Genomic DNA, 16400 nt, shown 5'->3' with positions numbered 1-16400 from the left:
ATTTCTTTAAAATTTCAAAAAGGATATTTTTGTGAGAAATATAAGTGGGAAGTTCCAGAAGAATTACACGGTTGGTCAGTAAATTTCCAAGTACTTCAATTTTATAAGATGAATCCTTACTAATTATCACATTGAGCACATTAGTTTTAGCAAATCCGTTAATATGAAACATTTTAAGCAATCTAATTTCATCCGGTAAGAAGGTTAAAAACCAATTTGGAGGAAGCGCAAAATTGAATAACATCGGATGTTGAGAAACTGCATCAAGAGAATAATCATGTTCAGAAAATATATTAGAAAATTCTGAAGATTTAGTTTTTTGGTCAATATCATTTTCAGGTTCTATTAGTGGATTTCCAGAATGGTCTACATCAATATATAACGCCACATCCAAATCAGTTGGTGGAGAAATAGGCACATTTTGAGAAGGCTTATTGAATCTTACTGCTTTTAGTTTCTCTCGTCTTGGATGATCTTCCAGACCAAGTTCAATTGGGTCAGGAGAGTTTTCTTTAGGACCATTTTCACCATAAAAATGTTTTGAACAAACATAAGTAGAGCTATTTACATTTTCAACTCCAAAGTTTGGACGATCCAAATTTAGCCAAGCGAGCCAGCGCAAGCATTTTTCATGTTGGCGCTTTGGTTTTGGAAAGGGAATAAAAAACACATTGCTCATGTGTTCTTTCATAGCATATCGGCTATCACTTCTACACCTGGGATGAATACATCCTTTATTTTGAGGCATATCCAAGGTTTGAAAACAACCTAATTGAACCAAATCTTTTTTATAACACAAATTCGTAATATATATTCAAAATGTAAATTAATTTACCTTTTCAAGTTCTTATTCGGCAAGCTGAAAGACCACTCGATCTGCTTTAAAAAATTGCATAATACTAAAACCTAAGCAGACGACCTTAACACCACGTGATCACTAGTTTCGCGAAAACTCGCTACGAGCGCGGCCGTTCGTCCCAGCTTCGGCTCAAGGAGAACCGAGAGAAATCCAATGCACTGGGAAAGGCGGAGAGCTCTCCGCGCGGGATGTCCTTGTGAAACCTTTCTTAGTCTATGGTGTTGATTAAATTGATTTTAGCGTTTTTTCTATAATATTCAATGAAACATATATATATAGAGTAGTAGCACTCCGTAACTTTGGTCATGGCCGCCATTTTGGTCGCAAATTTTTTATCTATAGGAAAGAGCATTAGTGGCGTACTAGGACGCCACAGTGCCATTACTCTATAATGCCCGTTCTTGTAAAATATGTATGTTTATAAGAACCATCAGTCGTAGAAGGGTTATAATCGGTAACGGAGATGCTTAGGAGTGGAAAATCATTATTTTTAATGCCTTTCATTTCAAAATAAAAAATAAATAAATATTTTGTGTTGAAAACATAATATTTTGTGTTGAAAAAAATAATAGTGTTGAAAAAAATAATATTTTGTGTTGAAAAAATATCATTTTGTATTGAAAAAAATATTATATTGTGTTGAAAAAAATAATGTGTTGAAAAAAAAATGTTGAAAAAAATTGTGTTGAAAAAAATTATATTTTGTGTTGAGAAAATATTTGAATTGGACAATACTGGGTACGATATGGCTAGGTACTGTCCTTTAGGTCGCAGTGTAGACGGCCCAGCTTGATTAGCAATAATGGGGTTGGGATGGCGCCGTGCGCCCCCAGCACGAGAGCGCAGCAAACGTGCGGCGCCGTAAGGCGCCAATACTTAGCGTACGATACCGTTTTGATAAGGTTACTTATGGATTTTCGCATAGTATAGGTTATTGGAATTTAGAAAAAAAATCACAAAAAACTATATTTTTCCCAACGAAAATATTTTTTTGGCCAAATTTATATTTTTTCTCAACAGAAATATTTGTTTTTGAGAAGCCGAGCCTCAGCGTTGTCATACGTACTATAATTATGGTACAAATACCATAATTTTGCATCATATTATAAATGGTACTATTATTTTGAGAGCGTACTATATAGTACCAAAATGTACCATATTTCCAACCTATTGTACTATTTTTACGTTGTTTATACTAGTAAAATAATAAGAATTTCTTATTAACTAGACACAATATCGTCGCCTGAAAGCAAAAACACGTAACTTTATACTAATTAAAAGTATAGTTAAAGTTACGTAGTTTTTGCTTTCAGGCGACGAAATTATTAAGCCCACGTTCAAGAACTTCAAGTGTTGCCAGATAACTCATTCCTTGACATCATGGGGCCAACTGGAATTTTAGTACATGAAAATCCCTATAAAATTTAAGACACGGTTTTCAAAATTTATCAGTTTAAAACTCATGATATTTTACTTAAATAATTGTCGGGAACATTTTAACAAAACAGAATCAGTTTTAATATCAACAGTTTCCGATTTTATACATTCCTCAGAGTTTCTCATCTCACGAAAATTTTTGTAACTTTTTGCAGAAGGGACTAGTTAACAATGGTTCATAGCGAGTGTTTTGTACAAAATATATTTGTAAAATGGAATGCTATGCTTTAGTCGAGAAAGTTCGACGAACTGCTTAGGAAAAAAATTACACTGATACAAGGTCAAATGCGTATTTCGCAATAGAAACAATATTTATATCTAACATTTGCTCCATTTTTTATCTTCATTTTAATCATATAATCAAAATACGATAATGGGAAAACACACAAAAAAGTTTCCTTAAACTTGGCACACGCTTTACTTCTTAAGTAGCAAAATATATGGGCTTATAAGCTAGATTTTATTATTTACGTTATCTTCAGTACAATAAGCCGATAACTATGATACATAAAGAGTTTAATAACTTACAAAATATTGCCCTATTTACAAAAATCTACACTGTAATGGGACCCTTTTTTTTAAAGTAAATACAGTTTCTCCAAAACTAAAAGTAGGTCGTAAGGCTTCAAAATATGCACGAACCATGGGATGGCAGCAGTGTTTTGTTTGGTCATCTTTCTAAATTTTATTATGAACCATTTATCAAGTGGTCAAAATGTGAACAAAAAAATTGTCTCCAAATATATTTAGAATCTACCTAAAATAGAATTTGACTTCAATCACTAATGAATATGTGCAAAGATAAAATTTAAATAAGTCCCTTTTAACTGTAACATGGTGCTACTTTAGATCAAAATTTTGAAACCATAAAGAGTTGTTTCAACTATTAACGATTAATTTCCAACCCAATTGTCACAACTTATATAATTACTACTTAGAATGTCAAGTAAAAATGTGCATTTAAAATAAAATTAATTTATTTGTAAACCTTCATTTTGCTAAAAGACATCTGGTAGCTTAGGTTACTTGCAGTAATTCTCTGTACAATTTATAGACAAGGTGGTAAATTTTCATATTGTGATTTAAATAATGGCATGTAAGAATGAATTCATGCTATTTAAAAATTGGGGGATTCTAACTTTTCACTAACCTTATTACTAAAGAGGTTTGAATATGGCTCCATTAATGAGTATAATATTATGAAAATGTAGTCAGCTAACTAGCTCTGGATTTTTATTTTAGAAAAAACATTTGATAATAAATTCCAGAAATGTTTTTAGAGGTCACCATTTTCAAATTTAAATGCAACATTTTGGGTATTTTATGTATGTCAATTTTGGTTCTAAATATCATGGTTGTTTATACAAAACTTTACAAGTTTGCCAATAATATGAGAGTAAAGCAGAACCATGTTAAGCATTAAAAATGCATACAAGCTTAATTAAGTTTTAGAAACACAGTTGTTAAATTTGAACTAATGAACATCGGTTGAGCATTATTCTAAAATGAACTTAAATACTAAAAATATTTTAAAACACTGAGGCGCATAAATTTTTCAAGCATTCTTGCGAGTGTAAATTGGAGTTTATATTGTTCGTGTGATAATTGTACACTTTTAAAATTTTGATAAATTAGCGTTGAAGCCCCAGACCAACAAACTAAATTAGGAAAATATTATATCACCGTAAATATTTTAACAACAGGTACTCTAAATTTTAAATTAGGTTTACAAAGTTGTTATTATCAAGAGAGGGTAAAGTCACGGAAGCTGAAAATTTCTGAAATTACCAAGGCGAATACGGTCAAATTTTGTTTTAGAAATGGAGTCAATCACGAATCCGATATATATATATTACTGGGAATTTGGTTCCATGTGCAGTTCTTCAAATGATGAGGAGCTACTTTTGTCTAAATTAGATTTGGAGTCATCTTTTGTCTTGTTTCCTTCAGGGAGAACCTCTTTGTCGTGTGTTCTCAACAAGCCAGGATCACACTGAGCTTTAAATTGGACTGCCGCATCGTTTTTCTGAGCTTCGTAGTTCAAAACCTCGATGCTCGAGTTGTCAGAATCGTGTTTGGTCGCCTCTTTCTCAGCCTCTGCGCCCAATGTGAATGGTTTGTGACGAAAAGACTTATCCAAAACTTCCCCAGTCTCGGCACTTTCTTCCTCACTGCCTTGATCATCCTCCACAGAGCCGTTCCCTTCATCGGAATCTGGGAGATTCATCTCTGGGATGTAAAACTCAATTTGTTTCGACAGAGGAGCAACGAACAGAATGTCTTTTTCATCATATATTTCGATGAAAGGGTGTGCGCATAGTTTGTGGGACTGTAAATGTGAAGTCCATTTTATACTTTGTTATTTGGTAGGGGAAATACGTATAACAAAGAACTATGCATATTCTTAATTTAAATATTGTAACTAATGGTGTCTGATTAAATTTTTTCTTTTAGTGTTGCACTCAAAAAACTAAAATATTTAAGTTGCGAAAAAGAAATAGTGAACCATAACTCATTCCCAAAAATTGACTTACATGTCCCTAAGACCTTCTTAAATTACTAAACTAATAATGAAAGTAAAAGAGTGCACATCTAATAACATAACTATTACAACCACAATGCAACAAAGAGCAATACCAAAATAAATTGCAATTTACCATATGTATAGCAAAACAAAATCTGCAAGCAATAATGTACATACAACCGAGTATCGCAATGTGCAAGCAAAAAAGGGAAGTATAATCAGGCAAACAATTACCCTTATGTAGTCTCGCAGTTCTGGGTAGACTCTAGCTACACCGAGCATAATAGAAAGTGTTCCTTTGAAGGGAAAGCTTGTCATCACGACATAATCTACAGCTGGAAATGTTGTCATCTTGTACCCCTTTGCCAAAAGGGTCTCTTTGGTCTTTTCATCAGCTTCATGTTTGCTGGTATTGAGAATGACCCCAACCATGTATCGCAAACCATCCATGGTAGTCTAAACAAAGATCGATAAAATTATAACCTGGTAAGTGAGTTTTTTGTTAAATCTTAGAGGTAAGAAAAGTTTGCAAAGGCTTACATGTTCTTGGGGGTTGTCATAGTAAATACCTATGCAATTTTGGTCCGGTGCATAGATATGGGCCTCGGTAAAAAGTTCACTAGAGTTACGGTATGGACCACGGGCGAACTTGTACGCAACTTGAAGTTCGGAGAAAGGAGGCTTACACGTTTTCACGTCAATGTTAAAGAACAAACCCGAATAAACGGCGAAAATAAATATAGTTAAAAACAAAAGAAACAAGAGAAGTAAAATTCCAGACAGCATAAAATAGTCGGTCTCCATCTTCGTTCTTGATTGACAAAAAAAAACAAAGTAGGAGCGATTTTAAATAACGTGGATAACGCCCCTTAGCTATAACGATAGATGGCGTTAGTAGCTCACTTTACAGCAACCATGCTTCAAGTTTGTATGAACAATGCGGGGAATTGAAAATACTAAATAGATCACAACTTTCAATTTTATTTTTAGTTTATAAATTAAAAAGCTGAACTCAACAAACAAAACTATTATAATGTTAAAAAAATGCATAAAATATTTCGAGGATTTTTTAAATTGGCACAATTTAAATCTTATTGCAGATTAAAGAAGTTTGAAACCAATTTTGCATTATCACAGCTCTATTTGTAAAATAACATTTTGCCATAGGTACTTAAAAAAATTAATTGGGGAAAAATTATTTAAAAAATATTTATAAACTGTAAAATAACCAGCGTTTTACGGTTGAGATTATTAACTTGGTTAACTTTTCAATTTTGTATTTACCTGTAGCTTATACGTGTAAAATATAAAAAAAATTAACTTTTCTTCACCAAAAATGTTTACACCTTACAAGACGTAACATAATGTTAAATGTTTGGAAAACTCACCAAATACAATCACTTTGGGGGTTAAAAACACGCAAATCTACTAAACTTTCACACACAATGAGCTTAGCCCTCGTACACTAGTTCATCCTCATCTAGTTCAACCAAAGGGAATGAAGCAGTGTACCTTAGTTTATTCAGTGGTCGTTCGTTATTTGAAACACTAAGTAGAAAACGTTCAACATGGTCTAAATGACTTTCGACCGTAACTAAAGCAGTATTAATGCAGTCAGCCAAGTGGTTATCATTTTTCACTTGGCAACTGCGATCAGATAGTCAGGATCTTTCTTTGGCAGGACTATCTTTTGGAAGCTAAATATAAAAGTTCTATATTACATCAATAAAATATCTAAAAAAACTGATGTACAAGCTTACCCTTAATTGCGCGCAAGCTAGCCAAGATCTGGAAGTTTGCATAATTCCAACTGTGTTCCATGTGTCTTTCTCAGGACAGTAACATTCAATAGTATCATGATATCTTGGCGATCAGTGTATTGGAAGAGAAATAAAACCACATAAAATTCACCCACTCACATTAAAAAACATTGAAAAATAAATTGGATTGGAAAACACTTAAGGACATGAAGCCTTGGCCTGTTAGAATGTGTTATTAAACTTGTGCATATAAACTGATTTATAAATTGCTTATAAGGAAACACAAATTTTAGAGTGTGAAACCCATTTTTATAATTTTGTTTATTCTATATGCCCCAATTAAATTTTTTGGCAAAAAAGGAAATAACCAGTGGCGTAGCTAGGGGAGGCGGGGGAGGGGCTGTCCGCCCCGGGTGATACCCGTTTGGGCGTTATTAGGGGGTAACACCCAACCGTGAAAAAAATAAAAACTTACACAAACTAGAGTCTGGAAATAACTTAAATAATTACTGATTTATTAAAAAGTAAACTACTTTTAACATTAATTTACGTGATGTTTTAACTGAAAACTATAAATAAAAGTTTAACGCAAGAAAAATATTTCTGCAGTTTTGGGTTAATAAAGAGTTTTAGTAACTCAGGAAATTGACGTTTATGTCATTGAAATCGGTAGGCGTTCACATAAACATCATTTTCATGAGTTGTTGGAACTGTCTAAAATGAATTTTCAATGTCTTGGATGGCTGGCACCATCTGAAAAGACTTCAGTATTTAACCAATGTTAAAGAGAAGTCGTCTGAAGACATGGTTACTCGTAGACATTTTTCTATTGGGAAGGGGCAATCTTATACCTTTATTAGTGCATTCATAGCTCACGAAACGGGGCATTTTCCTAGTTTACACCCTATGTGGGCACCCACGTCTGAAGATTAGGATAAAGAACAAAGTTTAAGCAGGATACAAAACAAGGCTTAAGTCATTATGTATAACAAGCGCTGCGTTCAGTAAATCTCAACGAAATATCTGAAAAATTATTTTCGTTGAGACTGTTGATAACAAGACGTAAGATCTTGTTGAACTTTTTTAGAGTTACTGAAGGCAACCTGGGATACAAAACTAAGCTTAAAAATATAATATACAAGTTTTAAGATGCCATTAAAAAAAGGTCCAACAAAGCATAATTGAAATAAAAAGGAAAATAACTCACCTATCCCATCCTTCTTCGCCACCACATACGTAAATTTTACCATTGACGACAGCAGCCCCAGCTTGATAGCGTCTCTCACGCATTGATTTCTTTGCTGTCCATTCTTGTTTCACAGGATCAAAACATTCAACTTTATTTGTATTTTCTACAGATGCTTGCCATCCTCCTATCAGGGCAAAACATTATAAAACAAATCATAATACTCTAAAAAACGACCTTAATACAAACCTATAATATATATTAAACCATTCAAAACGCAGGCAGCTGAGCCTGAACGAGCTATTAGCATTGGTGGGGCATCAGTCCAGGTATTTGATTTCGGATTATAATACTGAACATTTTCAATTCCATCCCCATCCTCCATCACAGCTCCGCCTACAATAACAAGCTTGTTATAGTGATATAAAATATGCAGACTATAAATATATCGATGCTTACCAGCTACGTACATCACCCCATTAAGCGAAATAAGGGCGGGACTAGTTAAGGCAATTTTCATGGAAGCCACAAAATGCCATTTATTGGTGTTAGGATCATAGCGTTCCACACTGGATAAACGAGAAACACCCTCCCAACCACCAACGGCATAAATATAACCATCTAAGACGGTTAACCCTAATTCCGATCTTGCTACGTTCATAGAGGCCATTTCTTGCCATTGATCGAAGATTGGGTCATAGCGCCACAATGATTTAGATGCTGATCCATCGGGATATTCACCACCAGCCATATAAAGCATATTTTGACCTAGAATATAAATATTAAAAAGTTGTAAAAACAATAGAACAACACAATTGTTAATAAGTTCAAATAAATTGTAAAAATATTAAACAAAAACTTAAAAAGCACAAAAAAATCGATAATCAAAGATTGAAAACCAAGAAGCTACTGTTTTTTTAGTAGCTTTTCCCACCATTTATTATGTCCGTGGTAAGAATAATAGTTTCAAAAAATCGATAATCAAAGATTGAAAACCAAGAAGCTACTATTTTTTTAGTAGCTTTTCCCACCATTTATTATGTCCGTGGTAAGAATAATAGTTTCAAAAAATCGATAATCAAAGATTGAAAACCAAGAAGCTACTATTTTTTTAGTAGCTTTTCCCACCATTTATTATGTCCGTGGTAAGAATAATAGTTTCAAATACTCGAAAGTTAAGCCTAGGCACATGCCTGAAAAACTGATAATCAAAGTTGGAAAAAAATCAAAAACATATGCTTATGTGCTTATAAAATAAGAATATACAAAAAAATAAATACATGCTCATTAAAATTAAATGTGTTCTCATATGCATGATGATAAAAACATAAAAAACAATAAAACACCCATAACAGAATTGTCTTACTATAACATACATTTACCTGACACAACCAATCCATGTTTACTAACAGCGAAGGGCAAACACGCTAGACTGAGCCAGCGACTTTTAGCTGGATCAAAACACTCCACTGAACGAAGCACAACTTTATCATCTTCACCTCCAACGGCCACTATTACATCTGTTATTCCTTTAAATAAGACCAATACCAGTTAAACAAAACAACTTAAAAATATATTTAAAAAAAATACCCATAGCTTTTCGAGGCGTTGACTGAATGGTACAACTTTCTCTGCGTCTGTCAGGTAAAAGATGAAATTTTTTGGCTTCTTCCACAAGAACACGGCACTCAGGAGATTGAGCAATAGCAACAATGGGTGAAACTTGATCCTCCAAATAATAGGGGCTTAGTAAGGGTAAGCGAACGTGTTGCAGGACCTAAAGAAACGAGATATAAAATTTTTCAAGGACATGTTTGGACAAGGAAGCATAAACCAACACGATCAAAGTTTTCTCGACGCATGTCGGAGTTATAATTCAGCCAAGCCAAAACTGCTTCAAACACATTTTCTTCACTTTCAACTTCAAGATCATCACTACGTATAAATTCAATGAGTTTATTGCGAGTTAGGGATAGGAACTCTTCTTGGTGAGTCACCTCTCGGAAATGCCTGAAATATAACCAGAATTAAATTAGAACTAATTTAAATAAAAACATTCAAATATACCTTAGAGTGAATGATTTGGCTTTTTGCATCAGCTCACTACATGCATGAGTCTCAGCAAAACAATGAATGCCTAAGCAATTTGTTTCGTCCATATGTCGTTCGAGAAATTGACAACAAGCCTAACATAACACTAGAACTATTAAATCTATTATATTCACATAAAATTAAATTATTACCTCTCGTACTGGGAGGACTTCCAATAAATTTGCTGCCGATAAAAGGGCTTGGACATTGGTTTTATTTATCATAACTTGGGAGGTATACGCATAGTCCAGAAGTAACTTTAAGGTATTAGATTCAATGCCATTTATAACAACCTTTTCACAGCTTTGCTGGCTCTCAGCTAAGTTACCAGCAAACATGGCTTTGAAATATGGGCTAAATGATGATAGAACCACTCGATGACAAGGAAATTCAATGCTCTCAGCACATAAAGTAACATCACAGAAAGTGGAGGCCAGTCGTAAAGTATTTAAGCCAGATAGAACCTGAAAGATGACTTTATTTTGTTTAAAATCTAAAGAATGGTAACTACATACTTACTCTATTAGAATGAGTTGCATCCTCAAAATTAAATTCTTCATTAACGTCTAGTGTGCTGAAACTTGAACCAGAAACAGACTCCTGGCTACCACGATTTTCCAATGTTTCTACTAGAAGTTCTTCTTGATTGGCAAGCTCCGCGATAGGAAGGTGGATGGTAGGGTAACCCGATGATTGCGAGAACATATTTAAATTAAATATTTCAGGGATTTAACAAAGTAATCCTAAATTTTAACTAAATATCACGAATTGTAGTTGACAATGAAAGACCAAGGCTTAGTTAATCTATTAATTTTTTTAACTTCCCGCATCCTTTTAAGTTTAAATTACGATATTTCAATGAATTTTTAGCATTATTTGTCAGATTTAAGTTAAATGACATTTAATTATTACAAAACGTCGTAAATAAACAAAAGATACCTAGAGTTGCATAATGATCTGTCAATATGAATCTTTAGACACATCCTAAGTGGAAGAACATTAATGGTCAATTCAAACCACGTGACTCTGGCGGCCTTTGGTAGGAAATTCAAATCTGAATGCAAACGTGATCTTCTCGAAAAAAAAAGACTTCAATATTAATGCTGATTGTATTTTAATAGCAATGCTTTCTATGAATACAAATGTTTTATACACATTAACATAAATGTTTAATATTAAATCGATAGTATTTATATATCACAGTTTATAAAAGGATGTTTTTGTTTATTTTTCATTTTCCCTTCACTGTTAACTCAATAAGCCACCCAGTAAAAACTTCGCCTTTTTTACGTATAATAAAAAGTAAAAACCACAAACCAAAATGTTCCCTTTCATTTGAAAGACGCTGTAAGCTATGGGCTGCAGTTGTTTAAAAATATACATACAAATTATCTATTTACAAAGTAACTAAACTAGGAGTACGTTTCAAATTTGTTGGTGTCTTAGTTAAGGGGCAATCTTTTTTATCAGGCTGTTGCAGCCTCAGCCACGTATCACCTAATGCCTTGGCAAAATGATCATCAACTGAAATAAAAACATCAATCTTAAATTACTAACACAATATAATATAATAATATATATTATATATATATATATATATATTTGTTACATCAAGAATGCATTTACGTATCTAAGAATATAGGCAAAAACATTTAGCCTGTGTTACCTCCTTCAGATACTTTGTAGTTTGTAGCCAGTGCTTTCACTTGGACAATCTCATTCCTCCCTCTGTCAGTTTGAATAAATACCTTTTCAGCCCTTTCACAAAAAAAAATCTTTTTTCTCCCACTTAAATAATTTTTTTAAATAAAAATAAAACTGTCAGAATGGCGTGCTCGGAGAGAAAATGCTACTTTATTTCATTCGTGCGGCCCAATAAAGGGCAAGGCGCGGTATTTAAAGTACTAGACCAAAATATTTCTGACAAAATTTCCAAAATCCTTTAAATAGTTAATTTTTTTAAAAATTCCTTAATTTTCCCTTTTTCCCTCTCTTCCATAATAAAATCCCTTTTAGGTCTGAAAGTCCTTAAAAAGGGATAAAATCCCTCAAAGTGGAAGCACTATTTGTAGCGAAAGTTTATCAGCTTTTTAATTACAAAATGTAAAAATAGATGGGGATCGTTTAAGTAGAAGTCTAAAGAGTTATGAGAATTCACTTCAAAGTATGTGATGGTGGGACTTGGAATAACTCCAGACCCATATTCTTTAGTACCTGAATTAATTCTTGGTTAAATATTATAACTTTTTTTACCAGTTACTGAAACACTGTTACTTGTTGTACTTGCAAATATTTCTGAATAATCCTTTCCCAATGATCGTCTGAAATGCTCGTCAATCACGGGATCACACATACCTAACAAAAGGATTTGAATACATCAAAAACAAAGATAACAAAATAAAAATAGGCAATTTTTTGCAAATAAACCCAATAATTACCTGATGAAATTTCTCGTCTGTGTCCAGTTCTGTGTTCAACAACTCCATCACTGCTATCGCCATCAATATCCAATTTCCTGGTAGGATAATTTTGCGATGGTGAACAGAGGCATGTTGATTGATCAACATGATGACACTTTGAACTATAGAGAGCTGATGCGCAAGTAATTACTGATGGCCTGGCTTGTTGTCGAGTATCATTTCCGCCACACTTCTTGCTCATATCTAATGGCCGCTCATCATCCTCCTCGTTTTCATTGGAGCTGGTTTCCATCACAAAAACTGGTGGCGAAGGGGGCGATTTAAAGAATGATTCACGGGGATACGATGATACCGGGTTAGTTTTCAGGCGTAGAGATTCACTCGGACTGGTATAGGGAGGAGGGGGAGGGTAACTGGAACTCATTTGCGAGACGTAACTAGGTTCATCTTCAATTGGTGCTTTAGGAAATATGTAGGCAAATGACAACAAAGATGGGTCTTTCTTCGGAGATCTGAAAATTATGATATAATATAATGACATGGGCACAGAGTTTTATCTTACATTAACCAGTTATCTCAGCCTCTTAATACAATTAAAATGTTTGGTTTAATTTCATAAAGTTAATTAATTTTAATAACAATAATATCAATAATAAACTTAACAATGGGAAATAGAAAAAGTCCTTTAAAATTTAACTAAAATCTTAGCTGAAAATATTTTTTAAATCATGATTATCATAATTTTCAATATATTTTGAAAAACTAATTCTAAATTCTATAATGATTTAAATCCTATTATTCTAAAATATTTTAAATCCTATAATTTATAAATTATTTTAAATCCAATTGTTCTGAAATATTTTATATGTGATTTTTCCACTTTTAACTTATAAATCAGAAGTGGCATGACTCACTGATATTTCCAAGAAAGACTAGTTGAATGTTATCGAAACAGTTGTTTAATCTAAAATATGACTAACCACACATTTTATCAAAGTAAATACCGAGAGACTTTTTGAAATACATTAAAAACATAGGTAGAGAAATGTAAACATACAATTGGGGTGAAATTCCATTCTTCTTCTCAGTTTTGTTATCACCTGCATTGGTAATCGGAAGATTACGCCTACTTCGAGTTCTCATTAGCTTTTTGCCACGTGTTGGTAAGTCTTTTGTCGATGTATTTTTAATAGCTATGACAGTAAAAAAAAAAGTATAAAAATTAAGTAAGGGCTACCACGCAAAGAAAAATTACAAAACAGACCCATTGAATTTCAAATAGTTAAAGAATTGTTTCCAAAACTTGTTTAAATTATTCTGTTGTAACTTAAGATTAGTTTACAACACAACAGTTCCTAGAGACCACTCAATTGGAATTAAAGTTAAAAACCAGTTGAGAAATGTTTCAAGAACAGATTGAGGAATTACGAGGGATACTAAGAATTTAAAAAATGTAACATGTATTTCCCCAAAAAAGTCTTATGCAAAGAAAAAAAAGTGGAAAAGCCAAAAATAAATTTGTATAAAGGCAACACATTAAAAATATCTTTGAATCTTTCCTTAAATACAAGACTTTGGGGGTGGGCTAAGACACACTGCAGCTCGAAAACCCTAAGCAGCAAATTTTACCTAGGAAGTTGTGACTTTCGTAATATGAAATAAGTAATTAAGTATGTTAAACACTCAAGATTTGAGAGGTGTAAAATCCTTTACTTCTGCCAAGAACATATTTTTCATGCTAAAAGGTGGAAGAGGTAAAAAAGGAGGGGGGGGGGGGGTTGAAACCCTTAGCTTATAAGTAACACTTTTGAGGCTATTGTTAAGACAACAGGGTTCCTACAAAATGTTTGGAATGAAATTCCCTCACATTTCCAGGTTTTCCCTGACCAAATTGGCAAATTTTCCCTGACTACTTTTGTAGGATAAATGAATGGTTTAAGGTAAAATCTTGAAAAATATTTATTATGTATTTTTAATACATCTTTCAAAAATGTATATGACATTTTTTGGGGTCATTAAAATTCCCTGACCTTTTTGGACCATTTTAAAATTCCTTGACTCTTCCCTGACCTTAATTTAAGATAATTTCCAAATTCCCTAACCTTTTTGAATCATTTTCAAATTCCCGGACCTTTTGGAAACATTTTCAAATTCCCTGACCTTTCGGAAACATTTACAAATTCCCTAACCTTTCGGAAACATTTTCAAATTCCCTGAATTTTCCAGGTCGTGTACGAACCCTGGACAAAATATTAAGTTATATGGCTATTTAAAATGTTTTAGAACTAACTTTTAAAGGAAATTTTCTTACTAAAATATAAAATGGACTTTACAAAAATTATACTCATCAAAAATGAAAATTTTAAATCATATCCAATGCTTAAAATTTCACGTATTAAAAAAGTTCTTTTTTAAAAATGAAAATTTTAAATCATATCCAATGCTTAAAATTTCACATATTAAAAAAGTTCTTTTTTAAATTTAGTACATCATTTCTAAATGGAATGTAAACCTTCCATTAGCAAAACTACATTAAAAATGAAATTCTAAAAAATGAGTCTCTCCTTCTTGAGTTCAAGTTTAATTCCCTCAAAAACTAAAAATTCCTCAAACAACCTAAAAAAAGAAAGGGAAATAGCAGAAAAAAAAGGAAACCAAAGCCTAAAATAACACTCAAGTTATTTCAAGCCATGCCAAGAAAATACAACACCCAAATCTCAAGAAGAAAAAACACAGTTGCCCAGATGTGTGGAAAGTTAACAAATTCTTCACTTAAGCTAAAAAGATTTGCAGGGAGGGTGGGATTTAAACCAAGAGCCAGGGGGGGTTAAGAAGGAATTTGTGGTATGCCTATACTCACATCTTTAACTGAAATCTCTCAGCCCCTTTTTGCAGCCCCCCCCCCTTGCCATCCTAGATTTTAGATGGTGGGGTAGATAGGCTCACTAGGAGGGAGTTCAAAAAATTTACTGCACCCCCAACTTTTTTTTATAAGCCTGTTATAGAATACTGCTCTACCTAAGTGATGTTGCTTCAATTGAAGAGCCAAGGGGAAAATTATTAAAATATTTTAATTTGATTACGTCACTGCTTTAAATATTATGTACAAGAACAAAATTACGCCACACATGAGTCTTCTTATTTCAATTTTTAGTAATGATTTGCGTGGTTTATTATTAATTAGCATTAATTAATTTTTATTGGACATTTCCCACAAGACAACAGTTTTAGAAAAATTATTGTAATTTCTCATTATCATTTAAAACTAAACTTGATCTGACAGATAATATTTCTTTCCTAACTTTATAAATTAGGGCAGGCTTTTGAAAACTATTTTCATTTCACTACCTCTCAACTTATGTTCCTGTTGAGTTTACGTAGGAATTTCACCCACACCCCTGCAAAGCCCACCTTTCCATATCTTAGTTTTTTGAATGCTTGGATAAAACATTCACCTAAGCAACTCGATAAGGCTTTATTAGACACATTTACCAGTAATTGAAGGAGCCATTGCTGTGTTAACTAGTTCGGCAGCTTGTGACAATAAATCCAATGAAGTTTCAGATGCAGCCATTCCATAACAATGTGGAAAATCACAAGAACATTTCTTTATTCTTTGGATTTGTGCACATCTAAAAATACGTTAATATACCACGGAAAATTATTACACGTTGTTAAAACATATCTAACAGTAACAAAAAGAATGATATTTTAGGGGATAATTTGCGTCAACTTATCTGACAGACATACCACACGCATTAGCCAGCCCGTAACAAACCATAACATTCCAATCATAATGATTGTTAAGCCTACTATAAATCGGATTTTATCGAGAAAATAAACCGAATATCACTAACCTTTAACGATAATATTCAAATAAGAAGGCTTTCGATGTTTTAAGGACAATTTCACGAAGAAACGCTTCGAAAATTACGTATTTTTCGATCAATTTCGCTCTATAGAAATCAACACACCCGACAATCACAAACTTCAGCAGACTGAGGAATGCCCGTGTGACGTCACGCGTACCAAATATTCGAGGAATGATCGGAATGATCGACTTTTAAGGCTTTTTTCTATTTTAATCGATTACTAGGAAACTATTTTAATTTATTAAATTACT

At 33.0% G+C, this 16400-nt stretch overlaps 3 protein-coding genes across 7 annotated transcripts; all 3 read right to left on the bottom strand.

The window, feature by feature from the left end:
* Window positions 1-2386: 2386 nt before the first annotated feature.
* Window positions 2387-5730, bottom strand: LOC149962330 (testis-expressed protein 264-like). Its single transcript, XM_090179989.1, has 4 exons — window positions 5361-5730; window positions 5055-5276; window positions 4153-4625; window positions 2387-4074 (listed from the first exon to the last, which is right to left on the bottom strand). The coding sequence occupies exons 1-4, from the start codon at window positions 5622-5624 to the stop codon at window positions 4056-4058; spliced, it is 978 nt and encodes a 325-aa protein (XP_090036115.1). The 5' UTR covers window positions 5625-5730; the 3' UTR covers window positions 2387-4055.
* A 101-nt stretch (window positions 5731-5831) lies between these two features.
* Window positions 5832-10839, bottom strand: LOC149962329 (kelch-like protein 12). 4 transcript variants are annotated; one of them, XM_090179968.1, is made up of 11 exons: window positions 10377-10839; window positions 10010-10321; window positions 9834-9952; window positions 9605-9776; window positions 9357-9543; window positions 9143-9295; window positions 8226-8534; window positions 8016-8162; window positions 7788-7953; window positions 6581-6683; window positions 5832-6517 (listed from the first exon to the last, which is right to left on the bottom strand). In XM_090179968.1, exons 1-11 carry the CDS (start codon window positions 10560-10562, stop codon window positions 6482-6484), a joined length of 1890 nt encoding a protein of 629 aa, XP_090036094.1. In that variant the 5' UTR covers window positions 10563-10839; the 3' UTR covers window positions 5832-6481. The 4 variants fall into 4 exon arrangements, with proteins under 4 accessions (XP_090036094.1, XP_090036075.1, XP_090036104.1 ...); XM_090179949.1 differs by having other exon boundaries at window positions 6581-6693; window positions 7789-7953; window positions 10377-10838; XM_090179978.1 differs by having other exon boundaries at window positions 9149-9295; window positions 10377-10836.
* Window positions 10840-10954: 115 nt separating this feature from the next.
* On the bottom strand, window positions 10955-16309 carry LOC149962328 (uncharacterized). Of its 2 annotated transcripts, XM_090179929.1 has the most exons (6): window positions 16135-16309; window positions 15770-15909; window positions 13335-13470; window positions 12296-12789; window positions 12111-12212; window positions 10955-11381 (listed from the first exon to the last, which is right to left on the bottom strand). In XM_090179929.1, exons 2-6 carry the CDS (start codon window positions 15849-15851, stop codon window positions 11254-11256), a joined length of 942 nt encoding a protein of 313 aa, XP_090036055.1. In that variant the 5' UTR covers window positions 15852-15909; window positions 16135-16309; the 3' UTR covers window positions 10955-11253. The 2 variants fall into 2 exon arrangements, with proteins under 2 accessions (XP_090036055.1, XP_090036064.1); XM_090179938.1 differs by lacking the exons at window positions 15770-15909; window positions 16135-16309 and adding an exon at window positions 13907-14000.
* Window positions 16310-16400: the final 91 nt, after the last annotated feature.

This window comes from Leiobunum rupestre, chromosome 1 (genome assembly GCF_980474605.1).
Source record: "Leiobunum rupestre chromosome 1, qqLeiRupe1.1.hap1, whole genome shotgun sequence".
In the NCBI taxonomy this organism is placed as follows: domain Eukaryota; kingdom Metazoa; phylum Arthropoda; class Arachnida; order Opiliones; family Sclerosomatidae; genus Leiobunum; species Leiobunum rupestre.
This window is presented reverse-complemented; position numbering and strand designations above follow the sequence as displayed.

Excerpts from the sequence above, each read along its gene's own strand:
- LOC149962330 (XM_090179989.1), bottom strand. The coding sequence starts at position 5,624 with ATGGAGACCGACTATTTTATGCTGTCTGGAATTTTACTTCTCTTGTTT. Across the intron at positions 5,277-5,360 it reads ATGACAACCCCCAAGAACAT|ACTACCATGGATGGTTTGCG; the intron begins GTAAGCCTTTGC and ends ATCTTTGTTTAG. Across the intron at positions 4,626-5,054 it reads AACTGCGAGACTACATAAGG|TCCCACAAACTATGCGCACA; the intron begins GTAATTGTTTGC and ends TCACATTTACAG.
- LOC149962329 (XM_090179949.1), bottom strand. The coding sequence starts at position 10,562 with ATGTTCTCGCAATCATCGGGTTACCCTACCATCCACCTTCCTATCGCG. Across the intron at positions 8,163-8,225 it reads TGGGGTGATGTACGTAGCTG|GCGGAGCTGTGATGGAGGAT; the intron begins GTAAGCATCGAT and ends TTGTTATTGTAG. Across the intron at positions 6,518-6,580 it reads TAGCTTGCGCGCAATTAAGG|CTTCCAAAAGATAGTCCTGC; the intron begins GTAAGCTTGTAC and ends TTTTATATTTAG.
- LOC149962328 (XM_090179929.1), bottom strand. The coding sequence starts at position 15,851 with ATGGCTGCATCTGAAACTTCATTGGATTTATTGTCACAAGCTGCCGAA. Across the intron at positions 13,471-15,769 it reads AATGGCTCCTTCAATTACTG|CTATTAAAAATACATCGACA; the intron begins GTAAATGTGTCT and ends TTACTGTCATAG. Across the intron at positions 12,213-12,295 it reads CAGACGAGAAATTTCATCAG|GTATGTGTGATCCCGTGATT; the intron begins GTAATTATTGGG and ends TCCTTTTGTTAG.